Source organism: Macrobrachium rosenbergii, chromosome 12, assembly GCF_040412425.1.
Source record: "Macrobrachium rosenbergii isolate ZJJX-2024 chromosome 12, ASM4041242v1, whole genome shotgun sequence".
In the NCBI taxonomy this organism is placed as follows: Eukaryota; Metazoa; Arthropoda; class Malacostraca; order Decapoda; family Palaemonidae; genus Macrobrachium; species Macrobrachium rosenbergii.
The window spans coordinates 103,533,665-103,549,996 of NC_089752.1; the positions used below are offsets into that span (position 1 = coordinate 103,533,665).

Sequence of the window (16,332 nt, forward strand, 5' to 3'; positions counted from 1 at the left end):
TTCACATATGCCGGTGTAGTTACAGGAATGACTTCACAGATTATCTTTTCTCTCTTGTGTGTGAACCTTACATTTGATCCATTGATGCCATAATGGTGGGCAATGTTAGTAAACAAGTTTACAGAATGTATTAGACCAACAGTTTAATCTTTTCTTGTCTCCTAATTTTGTATGGCCTCTTGGTAGCACTTTACCAGCACTAGGAGGATTATGCTTTTGGGCCATGGTTTACATGTAATACACTAAATAATATACAAGGACTAAAAAAACAACTGATCACTGTACATGAATACCTCATGAGTGAGGCTGGGAGCTAAGACTAAGGTGCTGGTGTCCACCAGAAAAACATGGTCTAGTTCTTTAGCAAACTGTTCAAAGTATTTCAAGTTTTTCAGTTTTCTGTACTACTATATCTTTCCAACCATGTGTGCATAAAACTGATATTTTACAATTTTATAATAAATGCAAGTGGATTATTTATTAGATAACATACTTAAAATACTGTACATAATAATGTAAAGTACTCTGTTGCAGGTACTTCTGACTTGCACCATCTTTACCTTTTTTTATTTATAATGTAGTGAAACATCTTTAGGAGTCTTGAATTTTATTTGATACAACTGAACATCCACATCATACAGAACTGAAATAGAAAGGATTTCACTTTGCTGCTTTTAACATTACATGTAGTGCAAGTGAAACACTAAAACACAATCAACACCATAACTTCAACCACATTCTCCCCACCTTCTTTTGTCATGCATACTCACAATCAGTATCATAACTTTCACCAAATCCTCCCCATTGCATTTTGTTACTCATAGTCACTGAAGTGTACAGACACCCACCTCACTGTAGAGCTCCTTCTACTGTAGTCAGGGTTCAGTGTAGGTACAACATTGCTTTTCTATGATTTGGGAGCAAAAGGTGCTATATCCCTGGAATAGGCACCCCTCCAAGTGCTTGTGGCTCTTAGGGCACATTGGTGACATCTGGAGATGTATTGACCTCTGCCAGTCGAGGTGCAGGTGCAGCAGCTTCTGCAGGTGCTCTTTTGTCTTCCTCAAGGGGTTCATCCAGCTTGTTCTCTGCTGGTGAAGAGAGCTGATGACTGACACTGTGACCTCCCTTCCATCTGTATGTTGCACTCTGGTATACAGAGGTTTGCATGCAGCAGTGTACAAGTGGCTCATACATGACACTGTCACAGTCTTCCTCAACAGCACTCATCTTTGAGGTTGCAGCCACGATTCAAGTGTTTGTCCAGATAATGCCTTTTGTGGGAATGTGAAGAAACATTACTGTGGTGTTTGACTGGTTGTCACATGCAACAGGGATCTAAGGTGAGGTGAAAGCTGCACCACGATCTGAATGGATGCACCCCAGCAACCTCAAAATGCACAAAAAAACAAGACAGGCACTCAATCATTGCCTCAAAAGTTTTGTTTTCTTGAGGGAAGGCAAATATAAACCAACTATAATCATCTAATAGGGTGAGGATGTGAAAGTTCCTGCTTCATCTGGGTGGAAGTGGCCCCTTGAAGACAATGGTTTCTCAAAATGGTCAATAGCTTTAATTAACCCTTTAACGCCGAAGCCCTATTTACAAAAACGTCTCCCGTATGCCGGCAGCGTTCAGTGAGTTAGCGCCGAAGCGGAAAAAAGTTTTTTTTCAAAACACAGCACGCTTAGTTTTAATATTAAGAGTTCATTTTTGGCTCATTTTTTTTGCCATTGCCTGAAGTTTAGTATGCAACCATCAGAAATGAAAAAAAAATATCATTATCATATATAAATATTGGAATATGTGACAGCGAAAAAAAAAAACTTGTTTATAATTGTATACAAATCGCGCTGTAAGCAAAACGGTTAAAGCTAATGAGTTAATTTTTTTTAGTTGTATTGTACACTAAATTGCGATGATTTTGGTATATAACAAATTTTAAAACGATCAAAGCAACACAGAGAAAATATTATCACAAAATGATGCATGAATTCGTAACGCTCGGACGTAAAAAAATGTTTTTTTCAAAAATTCACCATAAATCGAAATATTGTGCTAGAGACTTCCCGTTTGTTGAAAAATGAAGCTAATTGATTGAATATTACTAGACTGTAAGTGTTTTAGCTTACAATTGCAGTTTTCGACCATTTCGGTCGAGTTAAAGTTGACCGAAAGTCGAATTTTTTCTATTTATCGTGATTTATATGGAAATATTTCAAAACTGATAAAAGCTACAACCATGAGTTATTTTTTGTTGTATTGTACATGAAATTGTGCACATTTTCATATATAAAACTTTATGTAACGACTAATATAAAGCGGTGCAAATATTACGACAACGAGACAAAAGAATTTCTGAGATGTTCGGCCGAGTTACCGCAAAGACGTAAGGAAAATGTTTTTTTAAAAAATTCACCATAAATCGAAATATTGTGCTAGAGACTTCCAATTTATTGCAAAATGAAGTTAAACGATTGAATATTACTAGAATGTAAGAGTTTTAGCTTACAATTGCGTTTTTTGACCATTTCGGTCGAGTTAAAGTTGACCGAAGGTTGAAATTTTGGCAGTTATCATGATTTATGTGAAAATATTTCAAAACTGATAAAAGCTACAACCATGAGCTATTTTCTGTTGTATTCTACATGAAATTGCGCACATTTTCATATATAAAAGTTTATGTAACGACTAATGTAAAATGATGCAAACATTACGACAACATGACGAAAGAATTTCTTGAGATGTTCGGGCCGAGTTACACACAAGAGACGTAAGGAAAAAAAAAAAAATTTTTTTTCAGAAATTCACCATAAATCGAAATATTGTGCTAAAACTTCCAGTTTGTTGCAAAATGAAGGTACATGATTGAATATTACTAGAATGTAAGAGTTTTAGCTTATAATTGCGTTTTTTTACCATTTCGGTCGAGTTAAAGTTGACCAAAGCTTAAAATTTTGGCAGTTATCGTGATTTATATGAAAATATTTCAAAACTGATAAAAGCTACAACCATGAGTTATTTTCTGTTGTATTCTACATGAAATTGCGCACATTTCCATATATAAAACTTTATGTAACGACTAATATAAAACAGTGCAAACATTACAAACGTGATTTAAAGAATTTCTGGCGCGGACGTAAGGAAAAAGTTTTTTCAAAAATTCACCATAAATCGAAATACTGTGCTAGAGACTTCCAATTGGTTGCAAAATGAAGGTAAATGATTGAATATTACTAGATCGTAAGAGTTTTAGCTTAAAATTGCGTTTTTTACCATTTCGGTCGAGTCAAAGTTGACCAAGGTTGAAATTTTGGCAGTTATCGTGGTTTATATGAAAATATTTCCAAACTGATAAAAGCTACAACCGTGGGTTGTATTTTTGCTGTATTGTACATGAAATTGCACACATTTTCATATATAAAACTTTATGTAACGGCTAATATAGAACAGTGCAAAAATTACGACAAAATGACGAAAGAATTTATGAAATTTTCGGCTGAGTTACCGCCGTGCGTAAGAAAAAAAGTTTTTTCAAAAATTCACCATAAATCGAAATATTGTGCTAGAGACTTCCAATTTGTTGCAAATGAAGGTACATGATTGAATATTACTAGAATGTAAGAGTTTTAGCTTACAATTGCATTTTTTTCGACCATTTCGGTCGAGTCAAAGTTGACCGAAGGTTGAAATTTTTGTAGTCGACGTGACGGCACGTCCCACTCGGCACCCAACAGACAATTTTAGTCGACGTATGATACGTCCAACAGGCGTTTAAGGGTTAATGTTCCACTCTGCTTAATAAATAGTGGCTGTATTTCAGCACTTTTGAATGATTAACTTTACCTCTTCCAATGAGAATGCCAGGTTCTGGCAGCGCACTATGTGCTACTTTCATCTCACACCACGGTGGCACAGAGAGTCATGCAGAGTTGCAGTTCACTCTTCACACTGCCAGTAGCTGCAGAGATGTCATGGGGTGCCCAAGACAATGTTGCTGGAGCAGGGATGATATGAGATGTCAAAACTTAAGCATGATTGTTCTAGTTTACAAAGGAGAATTTGCTCATTCTTGACCCTTCCCATTCTTGTGATCAAGCAAGAACTACCACAATAGCACATGCTTCCTGTTTGACAACTGATTGATGATGTTTTCAAGGCATGAGTGATTGTGAGAAGGTGACTGGTTTGCCAATCCGTGTCAGGGATACTGCAATGGTTCCTGCTGCAGCATCTGTTTCACAGAAAATGGTGTTCTATCCAGTAACCCTTAGAGCGAAGCCTGCAGTGCTATGGGTGTCATTGAGAAACTATCACACTCAGCAATGGGCCGAATTTTCTCTGAGAAGTTTTGGATCCACTTGGCATAGTGAGATAGGAGTAAGGGCAAGCATCTTCAACAATGGTTGCATGCACTCTGGATCAGAACTGATCCTGTAAGGCTGAGTCTGAGCAAACTTCCTCTTATCTTGATTGTTGGTCAAGCCATATATCTCTGCCAGAGAAAACCACTCTAGATAAGGATGATGTCCCTCCCTTAAATGTCCACAGACTTATGTCATCCCTATGGGCAAAGATATCCTTCAAGCCGTGGTGCACTGTAGGCCTTACTTATAGAGTCTGCAGTGTCCCTTCATTCCCTAGCTCCAACCTCTTTCATTTCTTATACTTACCTCTGTAAGTATTCTCTTTTTTCCATCTGACTTTCAACCCTCTCTAACAATTGTTTCATAGTGTATCTGCTAGGTTTTCCTCCTGTTACACCTTCAGATTTTCTTACTGTCAAGTTCCCTTTTAGTCCTGAATGGCCTCATAGATCCCAGCACTTGGGTTTTGGCCTAAATTCTATATTCTATTCTATTCCAAGCCCTCAGTCAGGATAATGTCATCTAAGAGATGTTGAAAGCAAGCAACCCTGTTGGTAACTCCATAAGGAATTTGTGCAAACTTGAGTTGTCCGCCACCTAGAAAGCAGTGTACATTCTCTTTTCAGTCCTCAAAGGTATCCGATGGTAAGCTGACCTGAGGTCAGTAAAGCTGAAGTAGTTGTACTTGGAGATTCTCTGTATTGTCAGAGACTGATGGTACAAGGTATGCATTCAGATCTGTGAAACAGTTGATTGTTTAAGAGTAATTCATTGTCATTCTTCTTATTTTTCTTCTCTCTCTTCGTACTTCGTGACTACAACTTGGGCTTGCCTTGGGGTCTGGATAGGTACAATGACCTCTGGTCTCTTCTGATGTTGCCCAAATTTCTGATGTATGTTTTATTTTCTATAACACAATTTATCAACTTTCCTAAAGCTTCTCTCTCTCTCTCTCTCTCTCTCTCTGTAGGCTGATTTCCCTTTGGAACACTCTTGGGTTTATGGTCTGTTGGCTGTCTATGAAGGTTTTCAGCTTAAGACTTAAAAGATAGATAGAAAGGAGCAACTGTTCTGTCTCTTCTTTGATGAACTTGTCATCGTCATCACCACTGTAGTGACAAGATCTGACTTGTATAGTCCAACACTCAACAATAGGTTCCCAAACAAAGTTTGGTGGATCCACGGTAGCGAGTGCTAAACAGCACAACTCTGGAGAGGTTGGGTTCCCCTAAACTTGACACACACTGATTTGTGTTGCTCCAGAAAGTCATGGCATAGCAGGACAGGTTTTCACACATCTTCCTTGACATACAGCTAGACACCTTCATATTTTTTGTCTTCAGCAGTCAGACTGACCTAGCAACAGCCTCGTTTATCAATAGTTTGTTGAGAGAGGCTAGGGTGATTGTTCCTGTTACAGGCAGCATTGTCAGGCCAGCCAACTACACAGCTTCTGGCAAGATGAAACTTCATGAACTCCCAGTATCAATAAAAGCTTCTACTGGTACATCATCATATAAAAGAATCTTTGTAACTGCCTGAGAGATACTCTTCAGAGTAGTAGTCAGTAATATAATAACTGATGCAGATGACATTTTTGGTTTGTTACTTGATTGCCCAGACTTTGAAGACTGCATACTTGGCGAAATGTCCAATCTTCCCACACTTGTTACACACTGCATCCCTTGCCTTGCACAATTAACTTGGGTGAAAGCCCCTCCACAAGGAAACATTTCCTAGTATTTGACTGTGTTGCATTCATGGTTGGAAATTCATCCTGTTCTATGATCTTTTTGATTTCTTGGCAACATGTCTCCAATTCAGCAGCTCCAGTCACTGATCAGTACAGCATGTATTATAATGTAATTGAGCCATTTCAAATGCACATGCCTGTTTCACAAAAGCATGAAAGTCCAGTCCAAGATTCACTAGAAGCCTGTCGTATGGCACTGGATGCCATACCTGTTAGGAAGGCATCTTGGGTGGCAAACTCTTCGTTTTAGCAGTGGCAGCTTTGAAGTTGCAGTACTGAGCTAAGCTCTTCAGCTTCTCCAAGAATTAGTCAAGCATTCCACCTCCCTGATGTTTGTGGGTGGCCAAACAGCACCTTGCATACCCCACACTCTTCAGCTTGACAAAGCAGGCCTTCAATATTTCATTGGCCTTGTGGTAAGTAATCACATGCTTGATGAGCTTGAAGATGTGGCTTGACATGTGCCCACAGTAATTTTAGCTTGTCTGGACTTAACCAGGATCTATTGCTTCAACAAGTAAAGTACTTTAAAGTTGGAACTCCACATTTCCCACTCATTTGCTGCTGACATTTCCCACTCATTTGCTGCTGTTGATGGCTTTGGATCAATGTCAGGGCTACCTGGACATATGAACTTGGTAATGGGTTGCCAGCTTGACTCATCTTCAGATGTTCAGTTTAAACTAAGATGCACAGGGAAACATCTTCTGTTATCTTGAATTTTATTTTAAACAGCTGAACGTCCAGGTCATACTGAACTGAAATACAAAGAACATTACATTACTACTTGTGGCATTACATGATCATAAAATTGAAACAGAAGAAAACATCAGCAGCATAACAACTTTCACATCATGAACACGTATGCATTTATGACCTACTAAACTTTTTTTCAAGTTTTTTTTACATTGATGGCGTACATAAATCATTCGCAGGTTTACTCAAAAGCCAAAAGAATAATCAAATCCATGATTTCAAAAGCCGTAAAATGCAAGGTACACCTGTATCTGTGTTCTACTATGGTATCTTTGATATAATGAGTTGTTTGAATCTGAAAGGAGACTTGCTTTTTACAGTGCATCAAGCAAGTCACACATTTTGCATCGCCCCTTTGGTTCCCAGGTTTTGTTGCTTTGCTTCTTTTACTTTTCATCCTAATTTCTCTCTTTCCACTTGACTATCCAGCATAATTTTGTTCTTGTATCAGTTTCTCAAGGTTGTCCTCCATTATGTTTTCAAAGTAGCGATGATTTCATTAACATAACACTTTAAATTTCTAACCTTAATCAAGTTTCTGGTCTGATTGCATTGTAGTGAATTTATCTTTCATATGTTTTATGTACATGATGGCTTTGTTGCTTTTTGTGACTCCTAGTTTGATTAGTTTCATGGCAATTTAAGTGGTGAACTTGAGTATTTCATTCTTTATACTGTACAATCATAATTTTCTGTACATCAACTCTTTCTTTTCCAGATCAGAGAGCAGTAGCACTTTTGCAAATATGCCAAATTTACCTTTTTCTGCACAAAGTAACTCATCATCCATTATTGAATGGGAAAAACAAAGAAAGAGGACTGAAATCAGAAAGTGGATGAAAGAGAAAAGGAAGGAGAGAATTAAGAAGTCTTCTGATTTGCAAGAAAAGAAATCAGGTTTACAGCTTTTTGGCCAGAAGGGTTCAAATTTGGAGGTATAGTAATGATACAGAATTGTTTGAGTTCTGAGTGTTTATATTGTTATAGGTTCAGTTTTTTTCATAGATATACTGTACATTACAGCAATGGATGCAGAAACATAGATCATTAGACTCTAGTTTAACATTAGTATGTGTAATTGTTATAGTATCAGAGGTCACTGTTAAAATAGCAAGGTGATGCATGTAATGTCCATCAAGTGGTCCATGAAGAATGGAGAAGAGGATCGAGTTTCTATGAATACTTTAAAAAATTTCTAATGATTCTATGCAAGAAAAATTTCTAGCATTAAATAATTATCATGAAGTAGTTCAATCAGACCACTGGGTCACACCTCAGTGCTCTCACAGTTAACCTAACACTCATGTCCTGGACATAGATCAAACTAAAAGATTAATAGTACATTTTAGCTACCATTTTGCTTTTGTTTCCCACGACATCAAATAAAATTCTATACTCTGAAGGTTGTTCAATGGAGTTAGAGTGTTAAACAGAAAATTTGTAGGAAATCTTATGGTACCTTGCAGTCTCTTAATAGTAAAGCAGTTCAAGTAAAATCAGAATTACATAAAGACAAGTTTTTAATTACTTTGTTAGATTTACTTCATATTATTCTATTTCCATTTAGAAATGAGAATGTCCTTCAACTTGTATGTAATATATACCAAATCATGCAAATTCAGTATATCATCGACAGTTTTTCTTACTTTATAGCAGTCAGGACCTAAGTGTGGAATTACTGGAAAAGAAATACGTGACAGCAGCCGTGAAAAGGAAGAGAAAAGACGGCAGCTGCGACGGAGTCTTGAGAAAAAACTGGAAAAGGACATGAATGAACTTCTTGATGACCATAGTCAGCAAGCATCATCTCATAGAGATCTCCTTCACAGTTCACATTCATCCTTGAAGATAATACCACCACGAAAGTTGTCCCCAAAGCCTGTTACTTATAGGTCCAGAACTCCTAAGAAACAGGTTTGCCAAGACAGCTGCACATACATGGCACCAAAGAGCTTTAATGAAACATTTACTGTTCTCCAAGAAAACCTGGCAAGCTTTAATGAAACTTTTACTATTGCCAAAAAGAACAAGCCAAACTTTAATGAAACCTTTACTATTGCCAAAAAGAACCAGCCAAGCTTTAATGACACCTTTACTATTGCCAAAAAGAACCAGCCAAGCTTTAATGAAACCTTTACTATTGCCAAAAAGAACCAGCCAAGCTTTAACAAAACTTATACAGCTACCACAAAGCACATACCACAAGGACATCACTTGGGTAGAGACAGATCTACTACTTTGAGATCAGGTTTCTCAAAACCAGATGATATTGGTTTTAGTACTTTTTCCCAGGGCAATAGATCACAATATGGGAAACGTGATAGATTACCTCTCAATCAGAAGAATGAGGTTCAAGCAGGCAACGAAAATATTGAGGTAGAATTAAACAAATTAGCAGAGTGCATTCAGTCAGTAGATGAAAACAGACTTTCAAAGGCCAAAAGGCCTCCTGTACAAACAAAGTCTGTTACTGGATTTGAGGCAAGACCTAAGAGCGAAAGCATAACAAAGAAGGTGCTAGTACATCAGAGGGCTTCAAGTGTAAGCTTACCCCTTGATAGGATTTCAGAAGTTGATTCAGACACGTTTTCTTCATATTCTGCTGGAGGTGAAGAAAGATCAGGCAATGGTTCCAGCTCTGATATTTCCTGGAATGTTCCTCCAGAAGTGAAAAAAGTGCTGTACAATTAACATTCTTTATGCACTGCACTTAAATCTTTATGTAAAGAAATAATAGTTTGTAGGATTTTTAATTTTGTGTACCTGAAAACTTTTGAAAATAAAGAGTATACATTTTAACTGTCATTTTCAATTTCATCTTATTCATCTGGTAATGTTGGTATTGTACTCAATGAATGTGTAATAATCTACTCAACAATCTAAAAGCCATAAGTTTTGAAAAAATGCTGAAACTTCATCATGGCTGTGCTTATATGATTCTGTTTTCTGGAGTACTAATGTTTGCTTTTTGTAATTATAATAATCAACACTTCAGAAAAAAAAATTAGGAAATTCACCAGTACAATAAGTACAAGTAAAAGCAAAAATCATACAGTCATTAAAGGAAAGGAAAGAAGTCAGGAAAATCATATAAGCAAAGTCCCATAAATTATGGGAATAAAAATACAGGTAGACTTCAAAACTTGGGACCGAGAACAGGTTAGGCTCCAATCACACCACCATGTGACCAACTTAATTGTGCTTTTTGCATCATCCTAATTAGAATCCAAATGTTAAAAATGAATGTTATTATAACACTAATTATTAGCTTAATAAAATAACTTAGTACAGTAGTGTCAATAATTTCAGACTAACAGGAAATAACTTGTGATTAGTTATTTCCTGTTAGTCAAAAATTATTGACGCTAGTGATTAGTTATTTCCTGTTAGTCAAAAATTATTGACGCTACTGTACTAAGTTACTTCATTACCCTAAAAAAAGTTAAGTATACCTTAGTTTTACCAGACCACTGAGCTGATTAACAGTTCTCCTAGGGCTGGCCCGAAGGATTAGACTTATTTTACGTGGCTAAGAACCAATTGGTTACCTAGCAACAGGACCTACAGTTTATTGTGGAAGCCGAACCACATTATAGCGAGAAATGAACTATCACCAGAAATAAATTCCTCTAACTCTTCATCAATCGGCCAGGGAATTGAACTCCGGCCCATCGAGTGAAAGTCCTCTGCTCTACCGACTCACCCAACAAAGAGCTACTTCATTACACTAATACTAGTACTAATGCTCCCATATCTGAGAAGAATGTTGTTTGTTAATTTCTTGATGAGCGTGTTACTCCAAAATACCTCACACCCCAGGCAGTACAGAATGTGCACTGTGGTGTATAACAAGAGGTTATAAGAAAAAATAAAAGCACAAAAATTTTTACAGAAGTGGACCAATTTTTCTTAGTAAAACCTAAATGGCAATAAAGTATTCATTCTCGGTAAATTTCAATTCTAAAATTATGGTTATTTTAGCAAAATGCTTGTAATGTACCATAAAACCACGATGAAGGCAGTTTAAAATTCATAAAGTAGATGAGGCAACCACAAGGTGCATAATGTACAAGAAGTGAACTGTTTTGCTTATCTTTTCATTGACTCATGAACCAATGAAAAATTAAAAAGTAAATCAGGTAATTTAGCCATGCAATTCAGTCATACCTCTTTTCATACTCAAGTTACCTATTCACAGGTAATTATAAAGTTAGATTTTACATTTATACATAAAGTGCAAGGACAGGTTTCATGCCAGCTTTTTCAGTACCACATCCAGTCAAGGGAAACAATTTTATACACCTCAGTTTATACAGCTGAACAAGAAATTCTGCTTAACAACAAAATAATATTACAAGCAAACCATAATTTGAAGAATTCCAAGATTATATTTGAAAATTCACTGCCTTCTGATAAACACAACCCTGACATATCAGTAAGAGGAATTCTGTTGTTCATGCATGAATTTTCAGTGTTTCAATACGCTGCCAACAAGTGGAGTTGAAGAATATCCTACAACATCCATTTATGAAGAGGAAAAATTTCAATAACTGGCAAAGCTGAAACACTAGGCAGTCTTTTGTCAAGAGGGATTATGGTTAACAGAAAGCTCCACAGGCTACAAATGATAGATAAGAGTGAGGATCTATGACACTATTACCTCTCTTGAGTTTTACACTTATTTCATTGTCATGACCTGGGAATGGCTCTACAGCATAGCCAAATAACCAATCTGGCCTTGTTTTGCTGAGCACTTTGACTGACACAACATCACTTGCACAAATATTACTCTCCCAATTTCTCTGATGGAGATCTTTGCAGTTTTCTCTCAAGCTTAAAAGATAATTCTCTTACCACAACTCTCTAAAGTGATAAAAAAATCTCATCCCTAGCTGATAAGGTTGATATGAAAGACTCTGTTAGAGGGAGGGGTTGATTTCACAAGCATTCTCCTTCTAGCAGCCTGAACAACAAATGGCAATTAGCAATGCCTTTTGAGGAAACAATTAGGAGTTACTGCTTCTAAATTATTTCCAGATGCACAGTACCTTCAACGTCTAGAACTATAAGCAGGTTGAATATCACAAATGACTGGTAACAATTCAATATAATGGTAAGTTCAAGGTCTAGAATTAATCACTGCTTGAATGTCACAAATGACTGGTAATAATTTGGAATAATGCTAAGTTCAAGGTCTAAAATTAAATGTGGTTTGAATGTCACAAATAGAGTAACAATGCGAAATACTTGAAGTTTAGACCTGCCAGCTGTCTTTAAAAAGACAAATCTTATCATTTCTGATGAGCCTTTCACAGGTTACACCTACCCCGGCAGAGTACAGTGGAATAATGCGCTGAATACAGTATTTTACCTTTGGAAATGTTCCCTGAATTCATCAAAAACCACAACCTGCTCTGAGATATGACAACCAACTACAAATGACTTAGCATTGTCACTGTAGACATGTTTACGTATACCTTTATAATTAACAAATCTTTAAAAGGCTAACACAAAACTGTGTCGACATGTCAGGGACTGGTTCCAGGTGCATGACCCTAACATTCAAACATGTGAATATCAAAATGTTCATCTTCACATTTTCATCCTTCTCTCCTTTGACCAACAGATGACCTCTAAGTCAATTCCAGCATGGGTTTCATAAAATTGACCCAGTGTTTGGGCAAATTTGTCAATTTGGAAGAGCAAAATGCTAAAACTGTTGAATTTCCTGCATGTCATACAAAAGCCTAAAATTCTTTTAACAACTTGATGCATCCAAGGAATCCAGAACCCACTTGTTCTAACGATATTTAAGGTGGTCATAGAGATGACTGATCAGACCCGCCTTGATAACTTTGTCTAGGCTTAACATGTTTTTGAGGCCTTGTTTAAGACTAATAGGATTTTTTAGACAAGAGCACAAAGTTGCCCTGAGTTGTGGGAATGTCTTTCAGGCAAGGAAGGGTGTCCTGATATTCTAGTCTAGGACATTTTGGTGCTTGATCACAGGAGCTGATACATGTCACTAGGACTGGGCAAAGAAAATGCATTAAATTTTCAAAATAAACAAGGCCCAAAGGCATATTCCAAACAGAGCCTAACACGAAATTAGTGATGTGAATGTCAGGAATAAATATTAGTCTACTCATATTAAACCTTCAATGGGTATACTTTCATCATTTGTACCCAAAGGTGGTTAAGCTTGGGAGTAGCCAACTCTGGGATTAGCAAATGGTTGTTTCCTGATCCCAGGAATAGACACATGCATCAGAAACCCTCCAAATTGATGCTCAGATGCTCCTAGGAAAGTGGTTACATCATAACAGGTAGAAAGCAGGTTCAAATGTCCTCTAAGTTCTTTAGCAATTGGCATGGAGAAATAACTTCTCTATCTTCTTATCTGCAATAAGCACCTAACAGTGCAAAAAATATCAAATCCATGAAATTTGATGGATAACCCTCTACCACTGGTGTTAGGACACAAAGCTAAAATATGCGTGTTCTTCTTACAACTAGTACAAGAAAAACTGAGTTTATTATCATTACCAGGACATTTACTTGTATCATGTTTGTTACTGGTACACAATGCACATGAACTACATACTGAAAAGCACCTCTTTTGGCAATCTGCCACTTTCTCAAATTTGGTGCCATTGAGCATACTGCAAATTTACAATAGTAAGTATTACCATTTTCATTACTTACAAGGTTACTGCCCTTCTGAAGCAAGTTTAGCTTCATCTGAGATATAGAAACTTTTGAAGAGTTGAAGGGCGTGGTTTTTCAGGGGTCTTTTATTTTCAACTGAAGTTTACTGTAACTTTGCAATACAGCTTTTTTTTTTTTTTTTTTTTTTTTTTACTAAATTTTTGTTATTTTCAATTTCGATCTACCTCAATGACATAAGGGCACACACCATTCGATGAATAATTAAACCTGGGCAAAAAACCAAGTAGTAGTTGTTGGAAACTTTCATCAATGATGTAGGCAATATCAAGAAATTCATCTTTAAGAAAGGTTACAATTGCAGTGTAGTTACCATCAGAATTGGGAAAGATCAGAAAATTATCTTGAGTGTAATACCCGACAAAAAATGCATAAATAGTTAAGTTTTCTTTTGAGAATCAGACACAATTGTTAAACTCCAACAAAAAGTTCTTAAACTCTTAAATCATCAGTAAATTCCCCATTAAACTTCTTAAAAGTTGATTTAGGCAGTTTGCCAGCCATTTACAGATTTACTTCTACCACTGTTAGGTTGAGATTTGGGCTCTAGCCTTTGTTCAGTCTCGACAAATATGTTGAGAATCTGATGATTATGACCTACTTGATGAGTAATTTCCTTTATTTTGCTAAAATCTTCACTGACATTCTTATCTATGAATAAGTCAAAAATTAATTCATTCACAATTTGAATATTTTGTAGGTACTCTCTGGCAAATTTATTTTTCCCTAAAGCAACTATATTTTAAGCCTTGTAGCCTGCTCATTTCTTAATGAGAGCTGTTAAAAGACCCTGTAAATCATTCATTTTGGCAAAGTACTTATGCTCAAATGGCATCAGCCTATAAGGTTAAAAAAACCACAAAAAATCTCTGAAACACTGTGCTTCCTACTAAGGAAAACAAAACTTTGCAAAGAGGTCAACATTCATGATTGCAGAAGATATAGCTTATATCTGACAAGGCATTGTATAGACCCACTGTACTGCAAAGACAGAAAAATTCAAGATTCCTATAAAAAAAAAAAACTTCAACATTTACAAACTAATGATTCAGCAGCAGCAGCACAAACTTTAATTAAAGAACACATGCACAATGGTCTACGCTACTACCTAACCTAATTCTACGTGAAAAACTGGTAATTCTATAAAAGCTCTGCGGGACAACATGTTTAGTACAAGCCCTTGGGGAAGCAAGCAAGAACATAAATAAAAGAAGGTAAATTTCTCAAAACATCTCATTAAATTTCTCATATTATCACCTATACCAGTATATACACCCTTTTCTATAGTTATACAAAAATTTTATTAACCCATTATATCCCAGCGTCCTCATTTGAGGACACATTTCAAGATTTTTTTACCTCTTTTCTCTTATCAGTTTATCACATTTGAATAAATGCACGCATTATTTATTTCATATTACACCCCATGACATTTTTTTGATTAGTATTAAGAACTTTACAAGACTTTTATGAACAACCAAAGTTGTACAAAAATGTGCTCTTATCCTATCGTAATTTTAAGTAATTTTTTCCAAGTTATTATAACTAATATATCATGAATTTCCCAAAGTATAGTAAATTAATCTATTACCCAAGCATTTTAAGTATAAATTGTGAATAATAAATCAAAGGAAGTTGTTCATTATCGACTTAGAAAATTGTGTCCTCAAATGAGGACGCTGGGATGAAGCATTATAAATCCTGGTCAAACCTGTCGAAGTACGCTAGACGTGAACTTACCGGCCTACCTCGTTTTTGTCTCAGTTTCTTTCAAATCTCTGTTGTGACCACAAGCAGTGAGAGAATATCCATCCATGGTAAGCATTATTTTATGATTACTGAAAACCTTTCTTTAAAAAAAATAACAATATTGCTAAAAAGCTGTGATGAACATGTTTATTTAATCATTTTGAGAGAAGTTACATTTTATATAACTGACACCTCTGGAATTATTTGAAACAGTAATGTCCCCAGATATTTATGATCACATTGTGAAGGAAACTGTTCGTTATGCCACGGCCAGCAAAAACAAACTGGATTTTGTGTTCAGTGTAGATGAACTGAAATCTCTGATAGGAATTCTTCTTTTGTCAAGTTACCACAAATTACCATCGGAGAGGCATTATTGGTCAAAAGATGAAGACTTGGGTGTTTCTGTTGTAAAAAAAGCAATGTCTCGGAATAAATTTCAAGTTTTGAAGAGTGTTGTGCATTTCTATGATAATGCAGATGCAGAAAATAACACAGGGGATAAAGGATTCAAAGTAAGAAGCTTGATTTCGAAGCTTCAGAAATAATTTACTCAATATGGAGTATTTGAGGAATGCATTAGTGTTGACGAAATGATGGTAAAATATTATGGGCATAACTCCCTGAAGCAGTTTATCCAGGTGAAACCTATTAGGTTTGGATATAAACTTTAGGCGCTTTGTGGGACCTCAGGCTACTGTTATAATTTTGATCTTTACTGTGGTAACAATCCTCAACTAGATAAGAGTGATGCAATAGCATTGGGTTCAAAAGTTGTCTTGAAGATGCTTGAAGCTGTAGCAGATCCGGAATCTCATACTGTCTTTTTTGATAACTATTTTACTGGTTATGAATTATTAGTTCACCTAGGAAATATTGGTTTTCAAGCGTCGGGAACACTCAGAGAAAATCGTTTGAAGAACTGTACATTGAAATCAACAAATGATATGAAAAAAAAAAACAAGAGGCTCATATGACTA

The 16,332-nt window shown here is 36.2% G+C and overlaps 1 protein-coding gene across 6 annotated transcripts in view; it reads left to right on the forward strand.

Annotated features, from left to right (window-relative positions):
• LOC136843814 (ciliogenesis and planar polarity effector 1-like) overlaps positions 1-9,676 on the forward strand; it is a 105,686-nt gene extending 96,010 nt beyond the window's left edge. For 5 of the 6 annotated variants that reach the window (XM_067112580.1, XM_067112579.1, XM_067112584.1 and 2 more), the window contains exons 21-22: positions 7,596-7,812; positions 8,531-9,676. In XM_067112580.1, the coding sequence (XP_066968681.1) occupies positions 7,596-7,812; positions 8,531-9,568 (1,255 nt within the window). In that variant the 3' untranslated portion in view covers positions 9,569-9,676. The remainder of the gene's footprint in view (positions 1-7,595; positions 7,813-8,530) is intronic. The other variant, XM_067112583.1, reaches the window with a different exon arrangement.
• Positions 9,677-16,332: the final 6,656 nt, after the last annotated feature.